General features: G+C 40.9%; 1 protein-coding gene across 4 annotated transcripts in view; it reads right to left on the bottom strand.

The window, feature by feature from the left end:
* Positions 1 to 1,209: 1,209 nt before the first annotated feature.
* The window catches only part of SNX27 (sorting nexin 27), an 84,624-nt gene continuing 59,686 nt past the window's right edge, over positions 1,210 to 26,147 (bottom strand). For 3 of the 4 annotated variants that reach the window (XM_016429173.2, XM_056819413.1, XM_056819414.1), the window contains exons 7-12: positions 20,988 to 21,151; positions 9,995 to 10,084; positions 6,668 to 6,817; positions 6,222 to 6,350; positions 5,844 to 5,903; positions 1,210 to 3,306 (exon numbers count right to left, since the gene is read on the bottom strand). In XM_016429173.2, the coding sequence (XP_016284659.1) occupies positions 3,223 to 3,306; positions 5,844 to 5,903; positions 6,222 to 6,350; positions 6,668 to 6,817; positions 9,995 to 10,084; positions 20,988 to 21,151 (677 nt within the window). In that variant the 3' untranslated portion in view covers positions 1,210 to 3,222. Of the gene's footprint in view, positions 5,159 to 5,843; positions 5,904 to 6,221; positions 6,351 to 6,667; positions 6,818 to 9,994; positions 10,085 to 20,987; positions 21,152 to 26,147 lie in introns of all 4 variants that reach the window. The other variant, XM_001371710.5, reaches the window with a different exon arrangement.

Raw genomic sequence — 26,147 nt, 5'->3', positions numbered from 1 at the left:
TGAATCAGGATCTAAAAAACTATTGACAGATTTGAACACTCGGCTAAATCTAGTAAGATGAAATATAATAGGAATAAATGTAAAATATTACTCTTGGGTTCAAAAAAATTGATTTTAGGAGTATATGACAGAGGAGACATTATCAGATCAAAAAAGACTTTAACAGACAAATTATAAGTCAATAATATGATATAGCAGTAAAACAGCTGGGTGGCTTAGTGGATAGAGAGCCAGGAGCAGACAGGAGGTCCTGGATTCAAATTTGACCTCAGACACTTCCTAGCCATGTGACCCTGGGCAAGTCACTTAACCCCAGTTGTCCAGCCCTTACTGCCCTTCTGCCTTGGGATTGATACTAAGTACTGATTCCAAGGAAACATGAGGGTTTTAGAAGGCGATAGAACAGCCCAGAAAGCTAACGTGATTACATTTCCAGCAATAAGGTAATAATCCTGGTGGTCGTAGCTCCTTCTGTGTTCCTGTGTTCAGCTGTGGGGGCCACCCCTTTGGGGAGCGTCCAGAGGATGAAAGAGAACGGACCCCCTTCTCATCCCATTTCAGGCTTCTGATGGCAGAGCTCGGCATAATCCACGTCGAATAAGGAGGTGAAGACGACAAGACGCGGGGGACGCGATGGCTGTCTTCAAGGGTTTGAAGGGCTGTCACGGAAGAGCGCGTGCACTAGCCCGGCCCTGGAGGAAATGAGAAGGAACCAAGCGGATGGTGCAGACACAAACTGAGGCGTGATGTCAGGAGTAGCCTCAGCGCCTGGAGGGCTCCCCCCTCCCTGGACATCTTCAGGAGGACAAGATATCACGGATGCTGAAGCGGGGACTCTTCTCTGGGGAAGGGCTGGACCAAAGGGCCGTTCGGGTCCCATCCAGCTCTGACATGATCTTCAGATTTGTTTTCCCTAGACTACCTGGGCTCTCGTCCCTTACATTTTAGACCGAGTTCCCCTTGCCTCAACAATTCCAATGGCCTTGTCAGAGACTACTTTGGAGTTCCTTTTCTCTTGTCCAATCTTTGGATGTTCCCACCTGCCACTGTCAGCGATGGTCCTCTTCTGGATGAAGCCATCTTTAATAAAATCTCTTGGTCCTGATTAGGGGCTCTTGAGCATCACAAAGGCTCTCTCCCTAGTCCTTTAACTCAGAGGCCCTTCTTTATCCATACCCCAACCCCAAGAAGGAGCAGAAGGCGGAGCTCTTTCATCAATAAATCAATTTATTTAAAAGAATATGTTACAATTAATTACACTAAGTGACATTACCAAACGATTTTAGAGTGGTTAGCTCTAGAACAAGGAATGAAAGAAACACTGTTAGCCATTGTGTGTTTTCTCTTCACATTTCTTAAATCACAAATAAAAAATACAAGATACTGCAGTGAAAATACAATTAAGAGTTTCTCTCAAATAAATTAAAAGAGTGCATGGCCTGGGGAAAGCTGAGACCAGATCATAAGTTCAAAAGGGGGAACATGATACAACATTGGTTTCCATGTTAGCAGTTGGCCCAAACCTCCCACTCTCTCTTCTTTTAAGTTCCCTTTCCAAAGTCCTGGACTGTCCACGCATTGCAAATTATTACCTTGGAAAGCAACCCAATGCTGTCCTGGTATGAATGAGGCCTGGAAAAAACATGCTTAGATCTGGGGGAAAGTGGTGTGAAGAGAGAGAAGAGTGGGGGGAAAGGGGAGTTCAGTGTATCCCCAATACCCACCTCTAACGGCAAAAACTTGCTCTTCCTCCAAGCACACTGCCACTTCTCCCTCATAAAGTGCCACTGAATATGGGAAGGAATACCGGGAAGGCATATGGAGATCCAGCTCTAGGGTCCTCCGAAGCTAATAATCAACCTAGCCCACAGCTTTAGGGTATGGCAGTCTCCTTAGCAGAAGAGTGACCATGGCAGGAAGGTTCCCCAAGACCTTGGGGAAAGCTGCTGCCTAGGAGCCAGACCCCCAAGCTAGTACACTTAGGAACGGGATAGGAAAAGCCCATCGGAGGGGCCCTAGCCTACTATTTTAGATGCTGCGTTGGGCCTAAAAGGGAAACTAAGGTAAGCCTGTAGGGGACTCACCTGGCCCAGTCAACAGAAAAGTTATTTAAGCAGGCCAGGGCTGGGACGGTTCCATTTCCTCCATTAGAACTCGGCCTAGGCCTAGAAGCTACCATGAAAGCCCTCAGATCTGTACCGTAGCTGAGCGGATTCCCTAGGGGATTTAGGAATGGAGCCCGGAAAAGCACAGAACCATTCAAAAATTATCAAAAGCTTAGGCAAAGTGTAAAGACATGAAGACTAACTGAAGATTACGGGTCTTGGGAAATGGGAGACGGGGCCAAAGAGCACCTCTCTAGAAAGCAGGAGTATGCCAGGGCCATTCTCTTCCTCAGTCTCCAAAGCGCTCTCTACTTACCTCGGAGAAATTGGGGGGGGGGGGGGGGCGGCGCCAGGAAGACCCTGCTGGCTCTATTGGGGGATACATTTGGACTATGCCAACCCCAGCAAGGAAAGGAGCAGAGGGAACTACAAATGAGGGAGAGGCGCTTGTCAGACCTAACTAGCACTGGCTCATGGAGAGAGGGGCTCCTTTTCCTAACCTGCAAGTTCCTGGGGCCATGCTGACCTTTGCCACCAGAAACCTGAGGTATAATTGGGGGGGGACCCCACTCTCTTCATCCCTACTGCAAATGGGATGCTTTTTTGTTCATGCGGCAGCTTCAAGAGGGGATTGCCCACAGACCATAACATCAGACTTTGGGGCATTTTCCCATAGGGCCCAGGAAGGGCCCACAGCAGCTGTAGCATACTGTAGAGATTTAGGGGGTGAATTTAGAGAGAAAATCAAAACTACATATGTGGAAGGCATTGCTCCCTCATCTCTTCTTCCCCAGTGTTGGGTCTTTTTACCACCATGCATAGAGGGCAGACAAATCCAAATGACATTAACTATGTCTCTCTCACTATTCTGAGGCCAGCAACCTTTCTGTTTTCGGATTCTCTGGTTGGTCTGTCCCTCCCCATGACAGAGAAGGGCAGGTTTCTATCATTTTGAAATTTGACTAACTGTGGCCAAAAACCTCCTAGGGACTTAGAGGAAGAAACCAACATTTTCTCTTTCCAAAGCTTTTGGCTCAGCCTTAAATTGGTTAAAAACCCAAATGACAAAGTTAATCCTGTGTGAAAGCCTTCAAATCTGGAGTCGCTTCCTGCCACTTTAAACTTTCAGCACATTCTTGAGTTCTGCAAAGTCTGATTCCATGTCCACCTGAGTGAGCAGTGTTAGCAGTGGAGAGGTGTTCTATGCAGACCCAAATCATCAGGTGGGGAGATGCCAGGAAGACAAGGTGGGAAAGAGAGGAAGAAAAGTAGACTCACAACGTTCTGCAAACACATTTCTGGTTCTGAAATACATATCATAAAAATGCATTCCAAACCCCTCCAAGCCCTGCTCAAGACATACTTAATAGTCTTAATGTTAGAATGACTTTCCATAAAACTGACCAGGCTCCCCTCAGGATTGGGGGGGGGGAGTGAGGGGAAGCGGCGGGAGCTTGAAAAGTGTAAACTGGAGCATCAGATGCTACCCTAGTGTTGTGAATGCCTCACCACATAGAGCCCCTCAAAAGCAGCTATTTTTGTCTCAAAGGTCTAACAAGTCAGAATGGGCTCTCTGGGTGGAAAAGGTTGCTCTTTCCCCTGTGTTTCTCAATTTCTGTCATCCATGTTTTCTGTGATGGGGCTCCTGCCTGGGAACTCAACTGATTTAATAGCGAAGGGTTGGGGTCAGTTGGCAAAGCAAAGAGTTGAGGGTATCACTTATTCACGATGAACAAATCCCTCTCTACCCCTGCTGCCCCAGGAAGCTGTTCTAAACCTTGTAACAGATAGGGATGATGGTGCGCCGGTTGGGCAAGGTGTTTCTAAGATGTACAGGGTATTACTTCTTTTTTCTTCCTCCATACAAAGCCAAGTTTCACGTCTAAAACTCTCGGGGCTAGAACTGTCCTTTACCACTGTTCCTGGCAAAAATGATTCTGAGGGCAGACAGAGGAACATGACCACCACAAGGCATGCCTGGGTTTTTTGGAGGAAATGGACCACACAATGTGTCCACTCCATATATCAATGCCTAAGCCCAGGATGCTGGGGAAGCTGGGGAAAGGTCCTCAGAGAAACAGGGAAGAGAGGTGGAACATGGCTGGGGAAAGGTAAGGAACAAAAGGGATATGGGGGTTGGAGCATCTTTCTCTGAGCCAAGAAGAGGCCTTGATTGAGTCTTTTGACTAAGTACACTATCCTTGCCAGGCTATTCCTTTAGCCATTCTTTCCCCTTTCCCATCAGCTCTGCTCTTCATCTTCTTGGAAGGCAAAAAGAACATGTTTTGCTTGCCTTTTAGGCTCCATGTCAACCTCTAGCCAGAAACTGCACCCAACGCAAATAAAGGAAGAAATACAAAACCCAAGCAGGTTGTAAACTTTTCAAGTCTTTCACGAGGAGAGGTATTTTCCCTGTAATTTTTTTAAAAGTTTGTTTCAAAGGAAAAAAGAGCAAGAGAGACAAGAGTAATGAAATCTGGTGAAAGGTGTGTAAAAATGCAAGCTAAAAAAGGTACTGCCATCAATATGAAATTTAAAAAGAAATATATATATATGTATATACGTGCAGCTAATTTGTGTGTGTGTGTATATATATATATATAATTTTTTTTTACATACATACATATATATGTTTGAACAGTGCAAATGGATGGAGTTCGTAGTTCCAGTTTTAAAAATATAGTCCAAGGAGAGTCTGTTGGTGTGAGGCCTGGGCAAAAGACAAAAACGCCTTTGGTGGCTTGGTTGGGCGCGTTTGTTTTTCCATATGACAACTTGGTTGGCTTCTGGTGCTCACCATCCTATGTTTTCTACCAGCTCAATTCCATAGACATGAAATTCACAAAGGGGTTATTAATATTCAGCTTAGGGCTTTTTAATACAATGACTTTCTTTTTTTTTCCTTTTTCTCCTCTTTTGTAAGTGTTAATGGTTACTCTGTCTGACAGGGAGTGGAAGGGGAAAAGGACCATATCAAGGGAAGGAAGGGAAAGGAAGGGAGAGGGCTAAGTGGCCATATCCCTCTGCTGTGACCTGGCCATCTGGAAAATGTTCTGAAAGGAAAAAAGAGAAAAAAAAAAGCCTGGTTATGAGGGAGCCTTGGGAGTGCCACACATTTCCAGTGTGGAATAGCTGTGACACAGCAGATGTACAGGTAACATCTTGGGGGAGGGAAGCCCAGGGCCAGGGCTTCCATCTCTGACCAACCTCTTTCACTACATTGGGATGCCCCCTTTGATTCCTCAGGCTGTTGGAGTTGTTCTTGGAGAGTTAACGACCAGGAGAAACCAGAGTGCTTCCTAGGAGACCATCCCTAGCACTTCCTCAGACAAGAACTGTCAGAGAAGCAGCAAAAACCTGAACACCCATGCAGGGCAGAAAAATCTTGCCTGAGAGACTGTTCCTGATCAGGCAGCTCTTGTAGGTCTGGGCTCCTGGTTTAGCCCTGACATAATGGGGGGCAGAGGAAGGAGAAAACAGATCAGAAGAAAACAAGACAGTTCAGGGACCGTGAATGCCAGTGTTTGTTGGGCAGGGGCTTCACTGGCTCAGCCTGATTTCTGACCAGCACACACCAGTGTCTCTCTTGCAATGCTGCCCTGGGCTGTGTGCTGCCACAATGGGAACTTGTGGGGGCTAGTGAAAAGCAAAGGAGGGAGCAGCACCAGGGAGCCAGGGCACTGCCCCACAATCCTCTGTACAAAGAAGCAAAGACCAATGGGAAGAGCTCTGAGTTACCTCTTTCCTCCACTTGAGTTCGCAGAACACCCTCTCGAAGCACTCATGCATGTAATTGAACTGAAAGAGAAGCAGCAGCATTTACCACCTCCTCACTGCCAGGGCCCTGACCCTGAGTCCACATTCTTCCCCAGCTCCCAGAAGGAGTGAAAAGAGAAGAATGTAGGTGGAGAGAACCTGGTAGGAAAGAGGGGAAGGGTGGGAGGCACACTCCCTGGCTCCTTCTTGTGGCTGCCTGAGAGGAGGACTCAGTTCCATCCCCCAACCAACCATCTCCCACTGGGCCAGGAGGGTCAAGGAATGTGACTCTCCTTCCCATTCTCCTCCTTAGCTGTCCATCCAGCCTTTCCAAACCATGCAGCCCCTCTGACCACTCACATATGGTGTGAAGATTTTAACCCATCGAGGTTTCTTCTCTCCTCTTGCGTATTCAAAACAGAAAGCCATGCCCTCTTCATCTGTGTCCCATCGCTGCATCTCATCCCATTCAAATGCTATTACCTGGTTCTGAACATCAGAGAATAACAGAGTCAAGAGAAGGCCAGGGATTCTGAGCTGGAGATGGTCCAACAAAGGAGTTCTTGGTCAGGCAGCGAGGGGAGAGGGGATGGAGAAGGCTGAGGCCAGGAAGGAAGAATGCAGCAAAGGAGACCTACTGCCAGCTCACTGGCCCCAGGGCAACAGCTGTGATTCACTTCTCTCCTAAAGAGAAGGGCTCAAAGTATGGCTGATGATCATGCTATCATGTCCATACCAGACAGGGATCTTTGTTCTCATGGGAATCCTCTCCCCTTGTTTGCCCCCAGCTTCTGCATGGCTCTCACCTCAAGCTGTCCCTCTTCTGTGCAGGCGTGTAGCTTAAAGTGCGTGATGCTGATGGCTGTGATGACGTGTCCCTTCCTCCTAGAGTCACAGGAACAGTGGGGGAAGATAATCTCATTGTAGCCCTCACAGGTCCTAAGCATGTTGAGGTACTGGGGAGAGGAAGGGGTAAAGCTGTATCACTATGAAGTCAAATTCCTACTGAGAAGCTAGGAGAAAAGAACAATGCACAAGAGACAGCAGGATCTAGAAGAAAGATTACTCCCCTCCACACCTGGAGACCTGCGACCTGAGCTTACTTCTGCACCTGAGCTGCTATAGAAGTCTTACATATTTCATCTTTAAACAAGGGGGGAATGCCCATCTCTCTCACCTGTTTTCTCCTGGCCCCAGAGATGCTGCCAGGAAGGGCAGTAGAAGCACTCATAGTCATTTACTCTCATTCCTTCCCCCATTATTAAGCACATTCAGGAAAGAAGGTTTCACCACCAGCTCTCCTTTGTTTCCTCCAGTCTGAAGGAGCCTCAGGGAAGTTAGCAATCTCAGCTGGAGATGATGATGAGAGCACCCTAAGCATGTAGGTTGTCATGGTCTTCCCTATAAATGCTTGGATTTGAATTTAATGGAAGTCTATAGATAATAATGATCACTGACATTTATAGAGCAATTCTTGTGGATCAGAAAGTCCAAAGCACTCTCATTTGAGTGTTACTGAGGTGCACAGGTAAAAGATTTAACCACAATCATACAGCTTTTGAGTTTGAGAACAAATACTCAAACTGGGGTTTTCCTCGAGTCCAGGACCCTCTGCTCTGCTGCTTCTCAGGTGACTGGTACACAAGGCCACAAATCTAATCCAAGGAAGGCCTCCTCCCTCAGTGCTCCTAAACCTAGGCCCTCCCTAGGGCCAGGCAGGATCCTTAATGTAGTTGTTTCCCCAACTAAATACTGTGTGCAGAGGAAGGTAAAAAGAGTTATGTGAAACCCTGAAGAAAGTTTTCTGGGTTCTAGCCTAACTCCAGGAGAGGCCCTCCAGGAAACAGTTCCATACCTTGAGCCTTCACACCCCCAATCATACATCAAACAGACTGAGAGAACTGGGGATGTTGACAGAATGCCAAAGCTAAAGCATTCACACACACTCTCTCTCTCTCACACACACACACACACACACAAACTGCCCCCCTCACCACCTTAGACTGGCAAGAAGATTGGAATGCCCTGTGAAGTTGGCAGCGAGCTATCTTAATGGGGGAAATGAGGGAATGACAACAAAAAAGGTTACAACTCCAGCATGGGGGGGGAGGAAATTCTTAGACTTTGGAGCCAAAGAATGATTGAGGCAACTATAGATGTCATGAAAGTTTCCTCTAAGGGAGTGGAAAGTCCTAGACAAATCACCTTACGTGTCCCTACCCATCTCATTCAATATTTCATTACTGATAAAAAAAAATCAAGCAAAAATGAATAATAAAGTCAGTCTTAGAGGGCAAAAGAAGTCACAAGGGAAGCCCAAGTAAAGGGCCCTGGTGGGATCTCTATTCCACAGCTGTGGTTCTGGCTGCCACTCTCTTCTCCTCCTCCCTCATTCTTCTTTTGTCTTCTCCCCTTTAAATGTCTTCTGCCTATGCTGGTGGTACCCACAGACAGGGCTTAGCCTTGAATCTGAGGAGAAAAGAGATTCAGCCTCTCAGCATGTTTATCGGAAGCTTTCCACAGGCTGAATAAAAAGCAGATTCAGCTAGAAAAATGCTTTAGTAAGATTTCTACAGTTCTCAGAGCATTTTGGAAGCTCTAAAGCTGGTTCTTCCTGTGTGCTTTTGTCACTGAGAGACAATGAAGTACAGCAGAAACAGGGATGGCCCTGGAATCAGCAGAGACCGAGGTCAAAGTCCCCTTGGACATGTCCTAGTTGTGTGACCACAGGGGGTCCCAAAACCTCTCAACTTCCATTTCCTCATCTGCAAGAGGGCACAGTAAATGAATTCTTGTACTCCGTACCTCACAGGGCTGTCTGTAAGGAAAATGTTTGACCTCAAAGTGCTTATAGAAAGGGAGACATTTTAGACCATATCTTAAACGAAGACCAAGAACATCCAGGGCTTTGGTAAGGATGCATGGGGAAGTCTCATAGAGGCACATTTTAAAAAGGGGCAGATAATCAGCCTCATGGATCAGCAGGTCCAACCATCATGAGCTGATGAATCTCTATTTTAAGGGCTGTTTGAAGGTGGAGAGAAAATGATCTGAAACTGATGGCATGTAATCTGTCTTAAAAGTTAGAAAGGGAAGGGATATAGATCTGGTCAAAGGATGAGAGGTTTACAAATTGAAGGGAAACCCAAAGTTTCCACACAACAAAGATAGGGTTTTATTTATTTTATAGAGGGGAGGAACACAGATGTACCTTTACAACACATGACTTTCCTCTTAGGCATTATAAAAGCCCAAGGCTCTAAAAGTTAAAGTCTTTGCCTTAAACACTACATCAAACCAAACAATAACACTCAATTCCCATGTATATATTATTTTATAGCTTACAAAGTACTTTTCTCAAGGTGAAAAAGTATAGTAAGGGACATTTTACAAGTGTTCAATATTCAACAAGGTAGGCAAATACTGAATTAAAAGAATTATTAAAGCAAGGACTCTGGGCTTAACGGAGCAGAACACTTCTGGCAAGCAGGTCAAGGTCCTCTTTGGAGGAATTTAAATTACCACAACCTGCCTAGGGTCAAACCTGGTATTAAAAATGCCCACTAAGCTTATTTACCCCATCCAACTCCCAGACTTACATGGAAATCTCTTGTCTGTCAGCTCTGCAAAAGAAAATTGGGCTGTTGGAGAACCCCAGCATGAGATGAAATAATGTATACCTGATTTCAATCTTGAGAAAGCAAGTCAGGAATGAGGAACATTATTCTACATTCTACCATCAACAAAAACTGAAATTCAGTCCAACTCGGTTTGAGAGCTAGAAGAGTATGGGAAAGCAAACATGTATTTTACTGAATAGGTGGTGCCAACCTTGGCAAGGCAGTTCTCTTTATGTCTCTGGACATCTCTTTAGGCATCAAGTTTTAGGAAAGTGTCAAAAAACTAACACCATACTTCAAAGGCCCCCATTACAATGCCTAAGAAGAGATTTTTGGCACAGCATGCCTAGTGGGCCAATGAATCAGGAATAAGGCCAAGGCAAAAACCCAGCTCCAATTCCCTAGTCAGAACTGTATCACTAGGATTACACTGCTCCCCTGCAAATGCTCTAATGTGAGAGATTTTTCCATTAGGGAACTTCATACCCAGAATTTGAGGAAACCCAAACCTACCATAACCATCTTCCTCTGTTCACAAAGCTTCTGTAACTGGTACGATTTTTCCTCTGCTTTGATATAACCTTTTTTCACATCATCAACAGCCTGATATCCAAAGATAAGCAAGGAAAAAAGGAAAGAAAAAATTATTATAAAGTTAGCTCTTTAGAAGAATGGAGGAACAGATTAATTCCAAGAATTATTCTATTCATTCTGACCATTTTCACTATTATAATAATCATCATTTGCTTCACAAATTAGTGTTGGGTACACTGATTCAACAATCATTGACTACTAGATAAAAAGCCTCAACTTCTTAACTTAACATTCAAGACTATCTCTAATTTGCCCCAGTTTCCTTCTCCAGCCTTATCTCACACTAACCTCCATCATGCTATGTGTCAGTCAAACGAAGCTACTACTCACTTTCCATCCAAGGAGCACCTCTCTTTCTCCCGGGCCTCTTTTCCAGTCATCTCTTTCTATCAAAATCATACTAATTCTTTAAGACTTAGCTGAGAAATTTAACCTTCCAGAACCTCTCACCTGACAGTGATCTCTTCATTATCTGATCTAGAATTCTGTATTACTGCTATATTTATCATTCTAATATGCATTTTATTCATGTGTATAAAAAAATTTAATTCGGCAAACATAATTAAGCACATATTAAAATGCAAAGCACCATGTTAGTTGATAGGAATGCCAAGATGAGAATGAAACAGTCCCTGTTTTCAAGGAACTTACAATCTACTGAGAGGATATAACTTGCCAGTAGATAAGCCCCCCCAAAAAAGAAACACATTTATACTGTGCTTTTAAAACTCTAGGGGCAGCTAAGTGGTTCAGTGGCTACAGAGTCAGGCCTCAAAAAACACTTCTAGTAGACAAGTCATTTAACCCCAATTTCTAGCCCTTACCCTTTTTCTGTTTTGGAACCAATACTAAGTATCAATTCTAAGACAGAAGGTAAGGGGTTAAAAAAAACCCAACCCAATACTTTACCAAGTTCTTTCTTCCAAAATAATTGTATACAGAGATGAGTGTTTCAAGCTTCATCGTCTTCATTTCACAGCTCGATTGTGTGACTTGCTCTCTTTTTCCAACTTCAGGTTGATGACGTTAAGTCCAATGCTTTGTCCATTATATCATGGCTACCTCCTAATAAATAATCTCACTCCTACAAGACTTTTACCCAGCCTCTGAAATACCAATGTAGGCACTTCCTCTACCTAGTAGATCAGCACCTCCTCTGTATAGCACAGTTACAAAGAAGTGCCTTCATCACTAAGAAATTAAATGACTTCTTCAAGTTCACAGGGCCAATGTGACATAGAGGACAGACTTGAACCCAAGTCTCCATGCCTGAGAGTCTGGCTCTACCATGCCATGCTGACTCTCAAGTCTGTAAATTTCTTAAGTGCAGAGACTGATTAGTCTATCTGTATCCCCACCAGTTCCTAGATGCAAAGGGCTTTATTCTTCTACTTCAATGGACTGAAGAGCCAATGGCACCTCATCAAAATCAATCTTCTCCATTTTTCTGATTCATGTCTGTGTTTATCCAGAAATCTTCCACAGAGGACATACCCTCTAAATCTTTACTGTTTTGTAGGTACAAATGGTGATGGGTACAACATTCAGGATTATCCATGTTATTTCTCTCTCTCTCTTATTGAATCATACATCTGCTTCTCCAGTTCTGGCCCACAATCATTACTGGTGATGTGCTGTAACCTGCTGACAACTATTATGTATTTTCCATCAACTTTAATTCTGATTCTCTGGGAATCTTGGGATTGCAAGCTTCACAACTAAAGAGCACCACCAGTCAAATATTGGTGCTGAAAATATGGGTTTCAATGTAAGAGAAGAGTTTAGGATCGCTGAAATGGCATGGTTGTGGATTTCATTGGGGAGATCTGTCGAGTTATCATTCACAAATAGGAGCATCTGTCAAGAAAGAATCTCTCATTCTTCAGATATCGAGTAAGCTATCCCCAATAACACTGTGAGCACTTTTCCCAAGACTGTTTTATAACTTGTTTACTATTGATAACTAAAGGATTCTTAAAATTACATCTTGTATTATCTTTATACATGAAGGACAACTTATTGGGAAAAAAATCCTTAATATGGTTTTTGATTCACACAAATCCTGTTCTATAACCAAGCAACAATATAGTAAGTAGTACCTTATATTTCTCATACTTTTTAGTCAATTATGAGACTGAAAATTGGTTTAGTGTAGAAAATCGGCTACAAATGCCTGTTTCTTCTCTCCTGTTCTCATCAAAGAAACCTTCAACATATAGTTAGACCATTCTTACAAAGTTTATATAGATGAGGAAGCAGTCATATGGGTCAGTAGCCGCAAATGTCTTCCCATTTAACTTTATTTTGATATTAATACTACCAGGGAACTTTTCTATTCTTTTGGACCCCTCACTTCAGATGTCTTGAAAGTTGATCCCCAAGTGCCTTCAGTCCATTGACATTTTTTGTCTAATCAAGTTTCACTTGTCAATATATTCAGTCTTGACTCCATACTTTGCCACTATATTGGTTTCCTAGCTAATGACCTTACCCCCATTGACCTTCCACTACTTTAGACCTGTGAATCCACAAATTCCCATGTAACCCCCCATCATATGATTTCTCTGCTAACTCTCCAGGACTTATTAGCAGGAGAAATTTGCAAAATTAAGCTGATTTCATGCACTAAAAAGCAATGACATAGAACCTCAGCTGAGTACTTGCTGATGCACAATATTTTTATATTCTATCCTATAGAATTCTATTCTACCTCATTCCCCAGAATGAATGTCCCAGATCTTTTTTCTCTCTTATTACAAATCACTGCACTCCTACTTTATTGAAAAGACCCAGAAGAAAAATTCCCCTTCTTCCTTAACTTCTTAAATGTTCTTAGTATCATCACCCATTTTCTTCATTCCTTCTAATAAAAAAATGAAAAGATATTCTATTGCTAACCCTTGAGATCTGCATTCAAAAGCCTATTTTCTCCACCTTCTTTCAAGAACCTATTCTAGCAGCCACCTCTGTCTCACATCCATCTTTTCCAATTTAGGTCAATTTAACCTATCTCCCTCATCTTACAGTTGAGGAAATTGAGTCACCACAGTCTCCTAACTTTCTCCTTCCTGTTAGAATTGTTCCCTTTGCATTTTCTTCCCTGAGGCTTCATTTCTCCTTCCAAAACCCTTAATTCAGGTGTTCTCCAGGGATCTGTCTTTGCTTGCCTTTTCTTTTCTCTTTCTAGTCTTGTCCTTAACAATCTTGTTCTATGACATTAACTATATCCTCTATACAGATACCTCAACTCTATGTATGTATCTTTGATCTCTCTTTTGTGCTCCAGATCCAAATCCAAAAGGCATTCAGATGCTTGAGTGCTCACTGACATCTTTAATAAAACTCGACATGTTCAAGCAGTAGTTTTACTAACCTCCCTCCCTAAATCATAATTTCATTAATTACGTCAACATCAAAAACACTACATCTCATCTAACCCCCCACATCTGAGACACTGTGATTATAGCTTCAACTCTTTATCTCATCCATGACAAACAATCAATTAATAAATCTTGTCAATTCACAACATTTCTACCTACCATCTTGCCACCTCTTCTCTACTCCCACTGGTACAACCTTAGTACAGGTCTTCATTATCATGTTATCTGGACTACTATAATAGCCTTTCAGCAGAAGACTTGTTTTCCATTTCAAACCAATTTCCTTTTTTTTTTAACTTTAATGTTTTTTATGAAATCCAACACTTGCTTTTGTGAAAACTAAATCATAAGGATAAATGGACATTTAGTTAATATACCAAATAGTATTTATCTAAATGCAAACAAACATATATAACAGAAAAAGTAGAGGTTCATACAGTAAGATATAAAGCAAGGATACTACCCTTTTTTCAAACCAATTTTCTTACTGCTACCAAAATAATCTTCCTTATGAACAAATTTAGTTCCATCACACCTTTGTTTAAAGTCCTCCAACTACTTATCAAGTAAACTTCAAACATTTTTTTGTCAGGCATTCAAGGTGCTATAGATACTACCCATTGTACTCCTTAATGCTTTTGTCAAAGATTTGAATAAAGGCATAGATGCCAAGCTTATCAAATCTTCATTAGACACAAAGTTTGGAGAAGAAAGCTAACAAACTACAAAACGATCAGGATTGGAAATAAACCTCTTGAGGCAAAGTCAAGATGGTGGAGTAGCAGAAAGCAATAGAGCAAGTTTTCCTCCCCAAAATACCTTCAAACGGATCTAAAAAAAAAAACACACTTGGATCAATCCTGATGAAGAAATCCTTTATAAATACTTTTGTAGGTACCCCTATATAAAGGAGAAAATAAATTGGAATATAATATTCTAAAGATTTTAAAAAATGGGTTTATAGCCAAGAATAATTTATCCAGAAAAACTGAATATAATGCTCCAGGAGAAAAAACAGATGTGTAATGAAGAAATTTCCAGCATTTCTAATGAAAAGGGCAGAGCTGTGCAGAAACTCTGAAGTTCACACACAAAAGTTAAAAAGAAGATAAAATATACAAAGACATAGACACACAGAAGGGAAATAAAAGGGAAAGAGAAGAAGAGGGGACATGGAATTATAGAGGGTAGACTAGGGCAAAACAAACTTTAACAACCAAGGATTATAAATATAATATATTCCTTTTGAGATGAGAAAGAATGGGATGAAAGGGCCCCATAAACTGAGGAAGAGATGGACAAGTTATGGTACATAAATGTGATAGGAAAACTACTTTGCTGTAAGAAATGAAGGTGATGGCTTCAGAGAAACCTGAAAAGCCTTTTATGAACCGACACAGAGTGAAATAAACAGAACAAAAAGAAAAATATATACAATGACAATATGATAAAGAAAAACAGCTTTTAAAGAACTGGGTACTCTTATCAGGGCAATGACCAGTCAAGATTCCGAAGAACTGATGCTGAAATACTCTACTCAACTCTTGAGAGAGGGAAAGGGCTTCAGAAGGCAGAACCGACAAGTCAGTTTGGAAATGGCCATTGTGGAAATTGGATGCTTGGTACAGGTTTGTAACTGGTTTTATTTTTCTTTTGTTCTCTACCAAAGGGAGGGTGTATTGGAGTAGGAGAGTAAAAAGGCAGACTTTTGCTAATTAAAAAAGAAAATGCACTTAAAAAATTATTGAAGAGTTAGAACACTGGTTAAAGTAAGAGGAAATTTTAGTAGCAATAAATATGAAGGGTTATGTTTGGGTTGAAAATGTCAACTTCATAAGAACAAAATGGAGTACTGTTATATAGCAGTGCATCTGGAAGAAAAAAAAAAGACCTAGCATTCAAGCAAACTACAAATTCAACATTAGTACATAGTAAATACCACAGCCAAGAAAGCTAAAAAGAAGACTAGAGAAGAAGATAGCTTTGAAATGTTCTTTCCTGGCCAGACAATATTTGGAGTTCATGTTCAGTTCTGGCTACTTCATTTTTTAAGACAGACACTGTTCATCTGGAAAGGATTCTGAGGAAGAAAGGGTCTCAAGGCTCGTACGATCTGGGGAAGTTCCACTTGTGGAGAAAAATATGACTTAGTGGAGCATTATAGATCTCTTCCAAGTATTTGAAGGATTCCAACAAGAAAAAGGGATTAGACTTAATGATCTTGATTGCAAGGCACAAAATTAGAAGCAACGAATAGAAGCTACATAAAAGCAGATTCTGGGGCAGCTAGGTGGCTCAGTAGATAGAGAGCTAGGAGGTTCTGTGTTCAAATGTGACCTCAGATACTTCTAGCTGTGTGACCCTGGGCAAGTCACTTAATTACTAATGCCTAGCCCTTACTGTTCTTCTGTCTTGGAATATGTAGTATAAATTCCTATTTCTATTAGTTTAATAGAAAGTACACTATAGAATAGATTCTCACACCTAGTATTAATATAGTAACTCATGATTAATATGATAATGTACACATGTAAGATGATAAATCAGGGTGCCCTCAGACTACATTATTAATACGGTTACATACACAGGCTTTTACCTGCTATTATATTCTTAGCGTTTCTTAAGCAAATACAAATGAGAGACTGCTTAATTAAATTCCCTTCTTATAATGGACAAGCACAATGAAAAAAGCCATTGTAGTGTTTATATAGTAAGACCCAGAAGAGAAGTCATAGAGTTTTACAGCCTCAAAATACTAGGAGGAAAGTATTTAAAATATGCCAGGCAAGTTATTTTTTTTGTGGGGAATATGAATATTATTTAGTAATTAAATTGGTGTGTTGCTTTTGGGAGTATTCAGTTAGAATTTACAATTTAAATGTGTAATTCAATAGGGTATATATAAAATGATATTTAAATAAAATATTTTAGATCGAAAAAATGAACTATAAACAAACAAAAAAAAAAACAACCCTTACCTTGTCTTGGAATTTATACTACGTATTCCAAGACAGAAGGTAAGGGTTGGTTTTTTGTTTTATTTTTAAACCCTCACCTTCCACCTTAGAATCAATATCGTGTTTTGTCACACAAGGAAATGTCTGAGGCTATATTTGAACCCAGGTACTCCTATCTCTGAACCCACTGAACCACCTAGCTGTCCTGGTTTTTGTTGTTGTTGTTGTTTTTAAAGTAGATTCTGTTTCATTAAGGAAAAATTTCCTTATAATTAGAGCTATTAAGCAGAATAGGCTCCTCTCAGGAGATAATGGATCCCTCTCCATTGGTTATTGTCAGAGAATTATAGGACAGTGCATTGTAGGAGGTAACTGCAATGGGTTGGAGCCAAGAGTTTGGCTTAAACAGTCATAGAAATCCCTTCTTTCTGCTCTCATTACTATTCTGTGTAATTAAATTGTCCTGGGGCAGCTACTTATTGAACTGGAAGAAGGACCTGGGTTCAAATTTTCAAATCTAGAACTGATACTACGACAGAAGGGCATGAGTTTGAAAAAAAATTATTAAAGGGTCCTACTTCCTCCTTTTCACTTATTGAATTACTACCTTTAACAAGTAATCCAATGGAAAAGTCCTTTACAATACCTCATTAAACAATGACCTCCCACTTTGAATCTTATTATAGAACTTTGTTTTTTAACTTTCTAAAGCATTTATCCTGAAATATTGTATTCTTAGTTATTTGTTCTTAGATTTGTTCTTGTTCCTGGAATGGAAGTTCCATAAGAACAGGAACTGATTCAATTAAAGCATTTAGTAAGTGCTTATTGTGCACAAAGCACCATGCTAAATGCCAGGAATACTAAGAAGAAAGTAAGGCAGTTGCTAATCCCAGGGGCCTCCCACTCTGATCAAGAAAAGGCCACCCATGAAAGGGTTCAGCTGTAGAGCCAACAGAAAAAGCCCTGGACCCTTAGAGTAAGTGGCAGAGGACTCGCCTACAGCACTGCTTCTGGAACTTCTTTGGGCCTTACCATGCCTCACTGGGAAATCTCACTAACTTGCAAATGCAGTCCACCTGAGTACTTGAGGGAGCCTAGCACAGTCCTCTCCCCATTCCCCAGGAGCTGTCCTGCTTTGGGACTTCTTGAAAATTCTCCCCCTGGTATCAGCTTCCATTTGTGGCCTTTCTTCCTCATCAGATTATAAGATACTTGGAGACAGGGACTGCCTGTCTTTTTATTTGCATTTGTGTGCCTCACACTTTGCACAGCCCCATCTTGCAAATGGGAGGTTCTTAATGAATGCACTAACTACAGATAGCTGTTTCTGACATCAAACCCTCCGATGACACCAAGCTAGGTCCCTAGCTGTAGGTGCAGAGACAGGCCCCAGCACAGTGAGTCCCATGTCTGCATACATTAGGAGCTTAGTAAAAGTTTGCTAAGGCACAACCAGTAATGGGATAGCAGCACTACAGACCTAGAGCAGAGATCATCTAGTCCGACCTCTTAGTTTCACAGATCAGAAAACTGAGGGCTACGGAGATTAAGTGACTCACTGATAGTCACACATTCAATAATTACCAGATGAGGGATCTGAAGCCAGGTGCTATGATTCCAGGATCACGGTTCTACTCCCTGTGTCACAACCACCTCACAAGACAATGACAGGGTTATTTTAGCTAAAGGTAAAACTTGGAAGGGGGGGCGGGGTGAGGCAGACAGAATGTGTGGAGAGGACATAAAACTAGGCTATCACTTGGGAGATGAATTAGGCTTGTTTTCCTGTGATCGTCCCTTCCCATCTGCCATCCCCTATCACCCCTAGAGCTTATCCCTGTAATAATTAACTAGTGGCCATTCATAAAGGAGAAAGCTGCCCTTTCACTCTCAACTTGACTCACCACCCATACCCCAAGCCAACACTGCCCACTGGGCTTTTAGGAATTCCCATTCCATAACAAACTCTGCTTCCTCCTGGACCTTTTTTCCTCAGACTCTTTCCACCCATTAACTCTCCCTAAGACCTGGCTCCCTCCAATGATCCTCCTATCCTGAACAGCACTGGCTTTTACTATGTCTTATGCTCCAAACCACACTGGATACTCTCACTTCCAGACTCCCTCGGGCCTCCTTTACTTAGGAACCCACCCTTCTGAAGTCCATATGACTCCGATTTTCTACCCAATTGAGGTTATGGATGTTCCATATATACCAACTTCAGATTTACCCTCTCCCTCTCCGTGATTTCTGCTTTCACACTAGGGGACTTGAATGCTTGTGGAGATGTCTCTTCCACCTCCCAATCTCCCATGCTTTCATGACCTCCTTCATCTTGGGTCCCCAGAAGGATTCTACACACCATATCTTGTCACTGTTCACAAGGGCTCCACTTCCCTCATCAAACACTATGAGATTCCCCTCTCTGATCATAATTTGCTGTCATTCCTCTTCCTGTCCTTATTGAGCTGCCAATCCTTCTATGCCCTCAGTACCTTCTTAGACCATCACTCTACTCTGACTTCATTTTCTCCCTCTCTATCTTTGACCCAACAGGCAGTCCTACTTTTCACTCCTACACGTTTGGTCTTTTAACACTCTGTCCTCTACTTTTGATACTTGACCCTTGTCTTAAAACTGCTCTTTTCTTCCCATACCTCAGTCCTCGATTATTTCCACCAACTGCTTCTTCTGCTTCTGCCCAAGAACTACCAAAGAAACCAGAAGTGATCCCATCACTGTCCATTAACAAGCCAGGCATGGCATCCAATCTCACTTAGGCCTTCACTGCAGCAAAGCAGGCCCTCATTGCTGTCTGACTGATTTTTTCTATCACCCCTCCTACAGAAGTTATTCACTTCTCTCCTCCTCCACATCCTTAACTGACAACCTTGCCTCTTACTTTACTGAAAAAAATTGAGGGTGATGGATGCAAGTTCTTTCTTCTCCTGTTCTCTTCATCTAAAAATCTCTGACATTATTCCTACTCTCTCTTCCTTTCCCCCAACTTCTAATTCTAATAAAAGAAGAGGGGATCCTTCTCCTTGCTCCTTATATCAAATGATATAATGTTTATAAAGCTCTTAGAAGAATGCGGCACACAGAAGGTACTCTATAAATGTTTATTCCTCTCCCTCCTCCTATACTCACTGCCTCCATTCCTCTCCTTTTACCTACTCCTCCATTCTTTGCAGGGTTATTCAACTAAAATTACTCTTAACAAAATCAACAGTGATCTCTTAGGTTCCAAAGATGATGGTCTTTTTTCAGGCCTAATCCTTCTCAGTCATCTGCTGCACTGGACATTATTGTCTCCCACTTTACCTTCTCTCTGACCACTCCTCAGTCTCTTGCTGGCGCATTATCTACACTATACTCTAACTGTGGGTGCTCCTCAAGGTTCTCTCTGGGTCTCTCTCCCATTCTTCCTCTCTACCCTTTTAGTAAACTCGACCACTACCTTGGGTTTTAACTATCACCTCTATATAGATGATTCCCAGCCCTACCTATCCTGCTGCAGTTTCTCTGAAGCTCCAGTCCTTTATTAACAATTGCTTATCAGCCATTGTAGGCCTGATATCCTGGACACATCTCAAAGGAGGCTCCAGAAATAAAGGTGATGGATGGAATTATTAGTCAATCTTCAGTCTGCATCTGCTGCCCTGCTTGATGGAGCTGCTCTCAACTCCAAAACAAGATGCTCCCCCCAGGATAAGCTCATTGCCCTTAATCTTACCACCATGCTAACTCAAGCCACCTCCCTAAACTCCTCCCAATGCCCTCCTACAGAGGGCAGAGTTACTACTCTGCTTCTATTGCTCTGCCTTGTCTCAACTCCATGCAACCACCAACACACACCTTTTTGTACATCAGACTGTGTTAGATTGTCATTATATATAGTCATATGAAAAAAGTCCTCCGAGTTACTACTGATGAGAAAATGCAAATTAAAACAACTCTGAGGTACCACATCTACATAGCTTATAAGCTCCATGAGGGCAGGGACCATCTTTCTTTTTATTAATTGTCTCCAGTGCTTAGCAGAGTCCCCATGATATAATAGTTACTTCATAAATGTTTACTGCATTGACATGAAAAGCCTATTAATTAGCCAAAAAAAGGGAGGGTTTTTTTTTCTGGCAACAACATACTGCTGACTCAATGAACTTGTAGTTAACTAAGCCTAAAGGTCTTTTTCACATGTGATGTTTTCATCCATTCTTTTCCCGTACAGTTGAGGCCAACTATCCTACCCCACTGAGACTGATATGAAATTCTATTCTGTCATCCAAAGTGTAATTCAATAAATTCATTCATCTCACAAATTTATTATATACCCAAGGTGTGCAGATGTGCAGAGCACAGAATTGGTTGATGGAGGAAACTTAAAATGCAGATAGGACATGGTCCTGACCCTCTGCACTTAGAGCCTAATATTAGCTGTCTTCAGCTTTGTCACCTGAAATTGTGATCAACAGGTTATCAACTAGTCAAGAGTCCTATCTGGAGTGTTCTCTACCACCTATAAAGGAAAAGACAGGCAGGTCCAGGCAGGGAGGCTGGTGTACCCACCTGATGGAAGAAGTAGGTAACTGCAAGGTCATTGTCATTCAGCAGTGCCTCTTCTTCTGTAGTAAAGAGCCATTTTCGGACAGTCAGGCAGGTGCCTGGCACAGCTGACGTGTAGTTCTGGACATAGAGTTTGTGGGGGAATTCGTTGGGAGCCAGCTTACGTACTACAAGTTAGAGAAAAGACACAAAGCTCAGAGACCCAGGTAGGGAAGAGAAAACTGATCATTCTGATTCAGACTGCAGAGGCCAAATCAGGAATGGCAAGCTATTACCCAGATAAGAACAGGATAACAGTTCAGATCCATTAAGAGATATTTTTGTACCAGAAAATAAGCATTTGTCTTGACAAATATGATTCTCCTACCTTTTCAACTCTTCACAAACTAGTCCAAAAAATGACTGTCATTCTTTTCTTCTGACACCTGAATAATGGAACTTGCAGTTGGCCTACTAATAGCAATAACTACTTGCAAGTTCTCTCCAGTATATCTGATGTAATCTTTGGTAAGTTACATACGAATGCTGTTTATTGACAGGAAGTCTAGCATCTCGTGTGTGAGGGCTTGCTAAGTCCTTTTCAGGGCTGCCTATCTTTGGTATCCACCTCTCATCCAACTCTCATCTGTGGCTCCAAGAAGTTGTAGCATACAGAGCAGCCACACCCTGGTAAAACCATTTAAGTTTCTGGGCTAAACCAGGATGAGAGTAACAATCAGGCCTCAAGCCCTTCAGTGAGTTCAGGGAGTATCTACCCATACATGAGAAGACTTTCCCTGGTAGAAGGGGCAGATAAAAATAGCCATGAAGATGGCAGAAGCAGGGGTTTTGGGAACCTTAAGAGTTTAGTTAAACATAAAAGAGGCTAAGCCCATCCACTGCTTCCAGAATGATTGCCAGTTGCCTTGACTTTTATCTTGCCAATAGACTTAGATGACTCTGGAAGAGAGAGATCCAGTTCTTTACACAACACTGCCTCATTTAAATCCAATTTATGCATAAATCAAAAGATATCACCTCCTGATATTATTTTGGTCCTCTTCCAATATGAAGGACAATCACAAGCCAACTAAACATATTTAAAGCAAGTCTCTCACTCATACAGCTAGGGCATTTTCAGACTCTCAGGTTTCAATTTTCATAAAACTATTTTCACTATTGAGAGGTGAGAGATTCTTTCATCAGAATGAATCCCCAAAGACATTCTTCAAAATTATATGTCTTCTGAAGAATGCTACTTCCTATGTCTGACAATATGTAAACAGGAACTACAAAAAACACTTTTGTGCCTTTCTGAAGAAAAGCCCAGAAAATTCCCTCTTAATATGCCTCCATCAAAAGATGAAGGATGAAATTAACTCTTCCCATCTGACAAAAGAAAAAACTGAAATCCATACTAGAAAAATATATATAGGACAAAGGCAAAATTTGGATTAGGATTCAAATATTCTGGTACCCACTTAGGGAGTCTTTTCTTTCTCTTTTCATTTCATTTCATTTCAATTCAATTTTATTTTATTTTTCAGTTCCAAATTTTCTCCCTCCTTATTCTTCCTACTCTACTTATTGAAAAGGGAAATGAAGCTGTAAGCAGTGCCATTACAAATATTTATAACCATGCAAAAAAATTTTCCACATTGGCCATAGCCAAAAATATACAAAAGAAAAAAGAAAATGAAAAAATGGAAAAAAGAAAAGATCCTTTAATTTGCACTGAGTTTATCAGTTCTCTATTTGGAGGTGAGGAGAATGTTTTATTAGGAATCTTCTGGAATTGTGGTAGGACATTGTATTGATTAGAATTAACTAATTTTAAAAGACGGATTATCTTTACAATATTGTAATTATTACATAAACTGTTTTCCTGGTTCAGCTTATTTAACTTTGCATCAATTCATACAAGTCTTCCCAGGTTTCTCTAAATCCATTGTCTTCATCATTTCTTCCAACACAACAGCATTTTATCACATTCATTTACCACAACTCATTCAGCCATTCCACCATTGATGGGCATCCTTTCAGTTTCCAAATCTTTACCATAAAAAGAACTACTATAAGTATGTACATATGGGTCCTTTTCCCCTTTGATCTCTTTGGGCTATAGAATTAGTATAGTTTCACTGAGGCAAAGGGTATAGCACAATTTAATAGCTTTCCAGAATGACTGGACCAATTCATAGCTCTATCAACAGTGCACTTATTATCTCATCACCCTTCCCTTGTAGTATAAACTCCTTTTTGCACACTTGATGTGAAATATTTCCATTCTTTTTTTTCTTTCCTCCCCTCTTTTTTCTTCCCCATCCTTTCCATTTTTCTATTGAACTCATAAAAATAGAACAGATTCACTCCAAGACCCTCTGTCCAATTAGATTCTCTTTATGACCCCTGATGATAATAGAGTTCTGAAGGGCTACATATATCATCTCCCCATATAAAAATGTAAATAGTTTAACCATGTTTAATCCATTATAATTGCTAACTCATGTTTATGAATAAACATTTTAAAGTGTCTAATATGTGCCAGACACTATGCAAAACCCTGAGGATACAAAAGGAGGCAAGAAAAAGTCCCTGTCTTCAAGGAACTCATAACCTAATGTATCTGTGCTTCAAATTTTCTATTCAACTCTTGTTTTTTTCATAGAGAATGCTTAGAAGTACTCTACTCCATTAAAGTTCTATTTTTTGCTTCTTAGGATTATACTCAATTTTACTGGATTGATATTCTTGGTTGTAAGCCTAGATTCTTCACTTCATGGAATATTGTATTCCAACCTCTCTAATCCCTAATACTGGGGCTGCTAAATCTTGTGTGATCTTAACTATGGCTCTCTGTACTAAAATTCATTCTTTCTGGCTGCTTGCTGAATTTTTTCCTTGACTTGAGAGCTCTGGAATTTGGCTCTCAAAATGTTCTTTTTAGGATCTCTTTCAGGAAGTGATCACTGTAGTCTTTCAATTTCTACTTTATCCTCCAGTTCTACAATACCTGGGCACAGTTTTCTTTCTTTTTTTAAAAAATATGTTATCTAAGTTCTTCTTTGTTGTTGTTGTTCAAGGCTTTTAGGAATTCTGATGTTTCTTAAATGATCTGTCCTAGATCTATTTTCCAGGTCAGTTGTTTCTCCTTAGATTTCATATTTTCTCCTATTTTTTCAGATTAAAAAAAAAAAACATTTCTTGATGTCTCATGAATTGTTAGCTTCCTTTTGGCCAATTATAATTTTTAAGTACTTATTTTCTCAGTAAGATATTATACCTCTTTTCCCAAGCTATTAATTATTTTTTCCTATTTTTCTTCCCTAATTCTCACTTCTCTTATGGTTTTATTTTTTCTTATCATTCTCATTTGGTTTAAATAATTTTTTTTTGCTCTTTTTAAATTCTTGCTTTAAGTCTTCTAGGAATTCTTATTAAACTTGTATCCAAGTTTGAAGCTTTGCTTATAAGTGTTCTCAAGTCCTTTTCTTCTGTGTTTGTATTTTGAACTTCCTGTCACTATAATAGCACTCCAGAGTTAGGTTCTTTCTTGTTTGCTCATTTTTCTAGCCTCCTTCTTGAATTTGGACTTGATGTTAGTGCTGGGCTCAACTCATTTCTGAGGAGAATGTCTGGCCTTAGCGTCTGGCCTCTTATGCCCTTCTGCTGTTTTTGAGGTCAGGCTTGCAAGGTTTCAGTGCTCCCAAGGTAGTATGATCCCCAGATGAAATCTGTTCTCTGTCATCCTGGTCTGAGTTCCATAAATTCCTAAGTTCTGAGTCTGTCTGCATGTCTTTATTTGGGAGTTTGGGAAGACTGCTGCTGGACTTAGCCACTAAGAACCCACTGGGAGGCTCTGCAGTTTGAGTGATTAGAACCGATGGCTCCCCTTTGGTCTAGGATTCCAGCTCTGGTTATTCCGCTAAAGGTTTATGAGCTGAGCTAAATGTTAGAAATGAATTGATCCTGGGATGAGAGACACTCAGCTACAATTTATTTCTAGAACTTGTTCCTTGATCAGTATGTAGTTGGAGCCACATTTGTACCTACTGGCTAATGCAGCCATGACTACCATGTGTTCCTGGCCAGACTCCCTTCCCAGTGATTACAGACCCTTTTGGAAGCTGTACTAGGCTGGAAAAATGGCTCACTATGACTTTTTATTGACTCTCTCAATCAGAATTCAGTCTGGTACATTTTTTCTAGATCTTTGTCAGCTAAAATGCTTCATCTCACTCTACATCTTGACTCCACCCCCTGGTAGTCTTCCCTAAATGAGTCTGTCTTCTTTTCTAATAGTTTAAATAATCATGCATGAGTTATCATGTTCCTTGTAACTTTAGTCATGTGTGTCTCTAAAAGAAGTACAATAGGTCAAACTGACCTAGGGACAGGAAGAGAACAAAATAGCAGGGAGAAAATAAACTTGTTCCCTCGAACTCTGAGACCAAACATGGACCTCTTTAATTGAAGAATAAAGGATCAAATCAACCAACACTGCTCATGTTCTTCCTAAATCTTATTCCTACAACTCCAGTGTTGATATAGAAGAGGGACATACTTTGTAAGAGCTCATGTAAGAGTGAGTCCTATGACTTTCTCACCAATGAGCTCCTGGGAACCTCCCCACCCCATCATGCCTCATTACCCACTGGAAGAATGTTTCTGAATGCCTGAACTTCTCTTGCCAGGATTTCTTAGGAAGGAACTTAGGAATATGAACACATGCAATATAACAAACAGAGTTTTAAATCAATTTTCCCCTCCACTACTGAAAAAAAAATCCCCCTCCCTGAAATAAATTCAGTGGAAAAAAACATCCTAATTAAAGAATCTATAGCTTAAACTATATATTTAATATTTTTATTTAAAATTTAAATTTAAAATACCTCTCAGGGCTATTCCCCCAAGAAACAAAAACTTGTAGTTTGGAAAAAAAAAGGTAGATACAAACAAACTCCAAAACTGTGGCTAATCCATTCAGTAATACTGGACAATACCACTGAGCCAGAAAAAAAAATCAGGCATCTGCCCAAGGCTGTTGTTGAAAAATCTGTATTTTGAAACAGGAAGGTAGCAGCACTGACCTAACACCTCTGGAACTGCTGCTAAATGATTCAAGGAGGTCTGCCTGTTCTGCCTGACCAAAGAGGTTCCAAAAGATGGGATTTCCTTTACATT

This window comes from Monodelphis domestica, chromosome 2 (assembly GCF_027887165.1).
Source record: "Monodelphis domestica isolate mMonDom1 chromosome 2, mMonDom1.pri, whole genome shotgun sequence".
In the NCBI taxonomy this organism is placed as follows: Eukaryota; Metazoa; Chordata; class Mammalia; order Didelphimorphia; family Didelphidae; genus Monodelphis; species Monodelphis domestica.
Note: the sequence above shows the minus strand (reverse complement) of the source record. Positions and strands in the feature narration are given on the sequence as shown.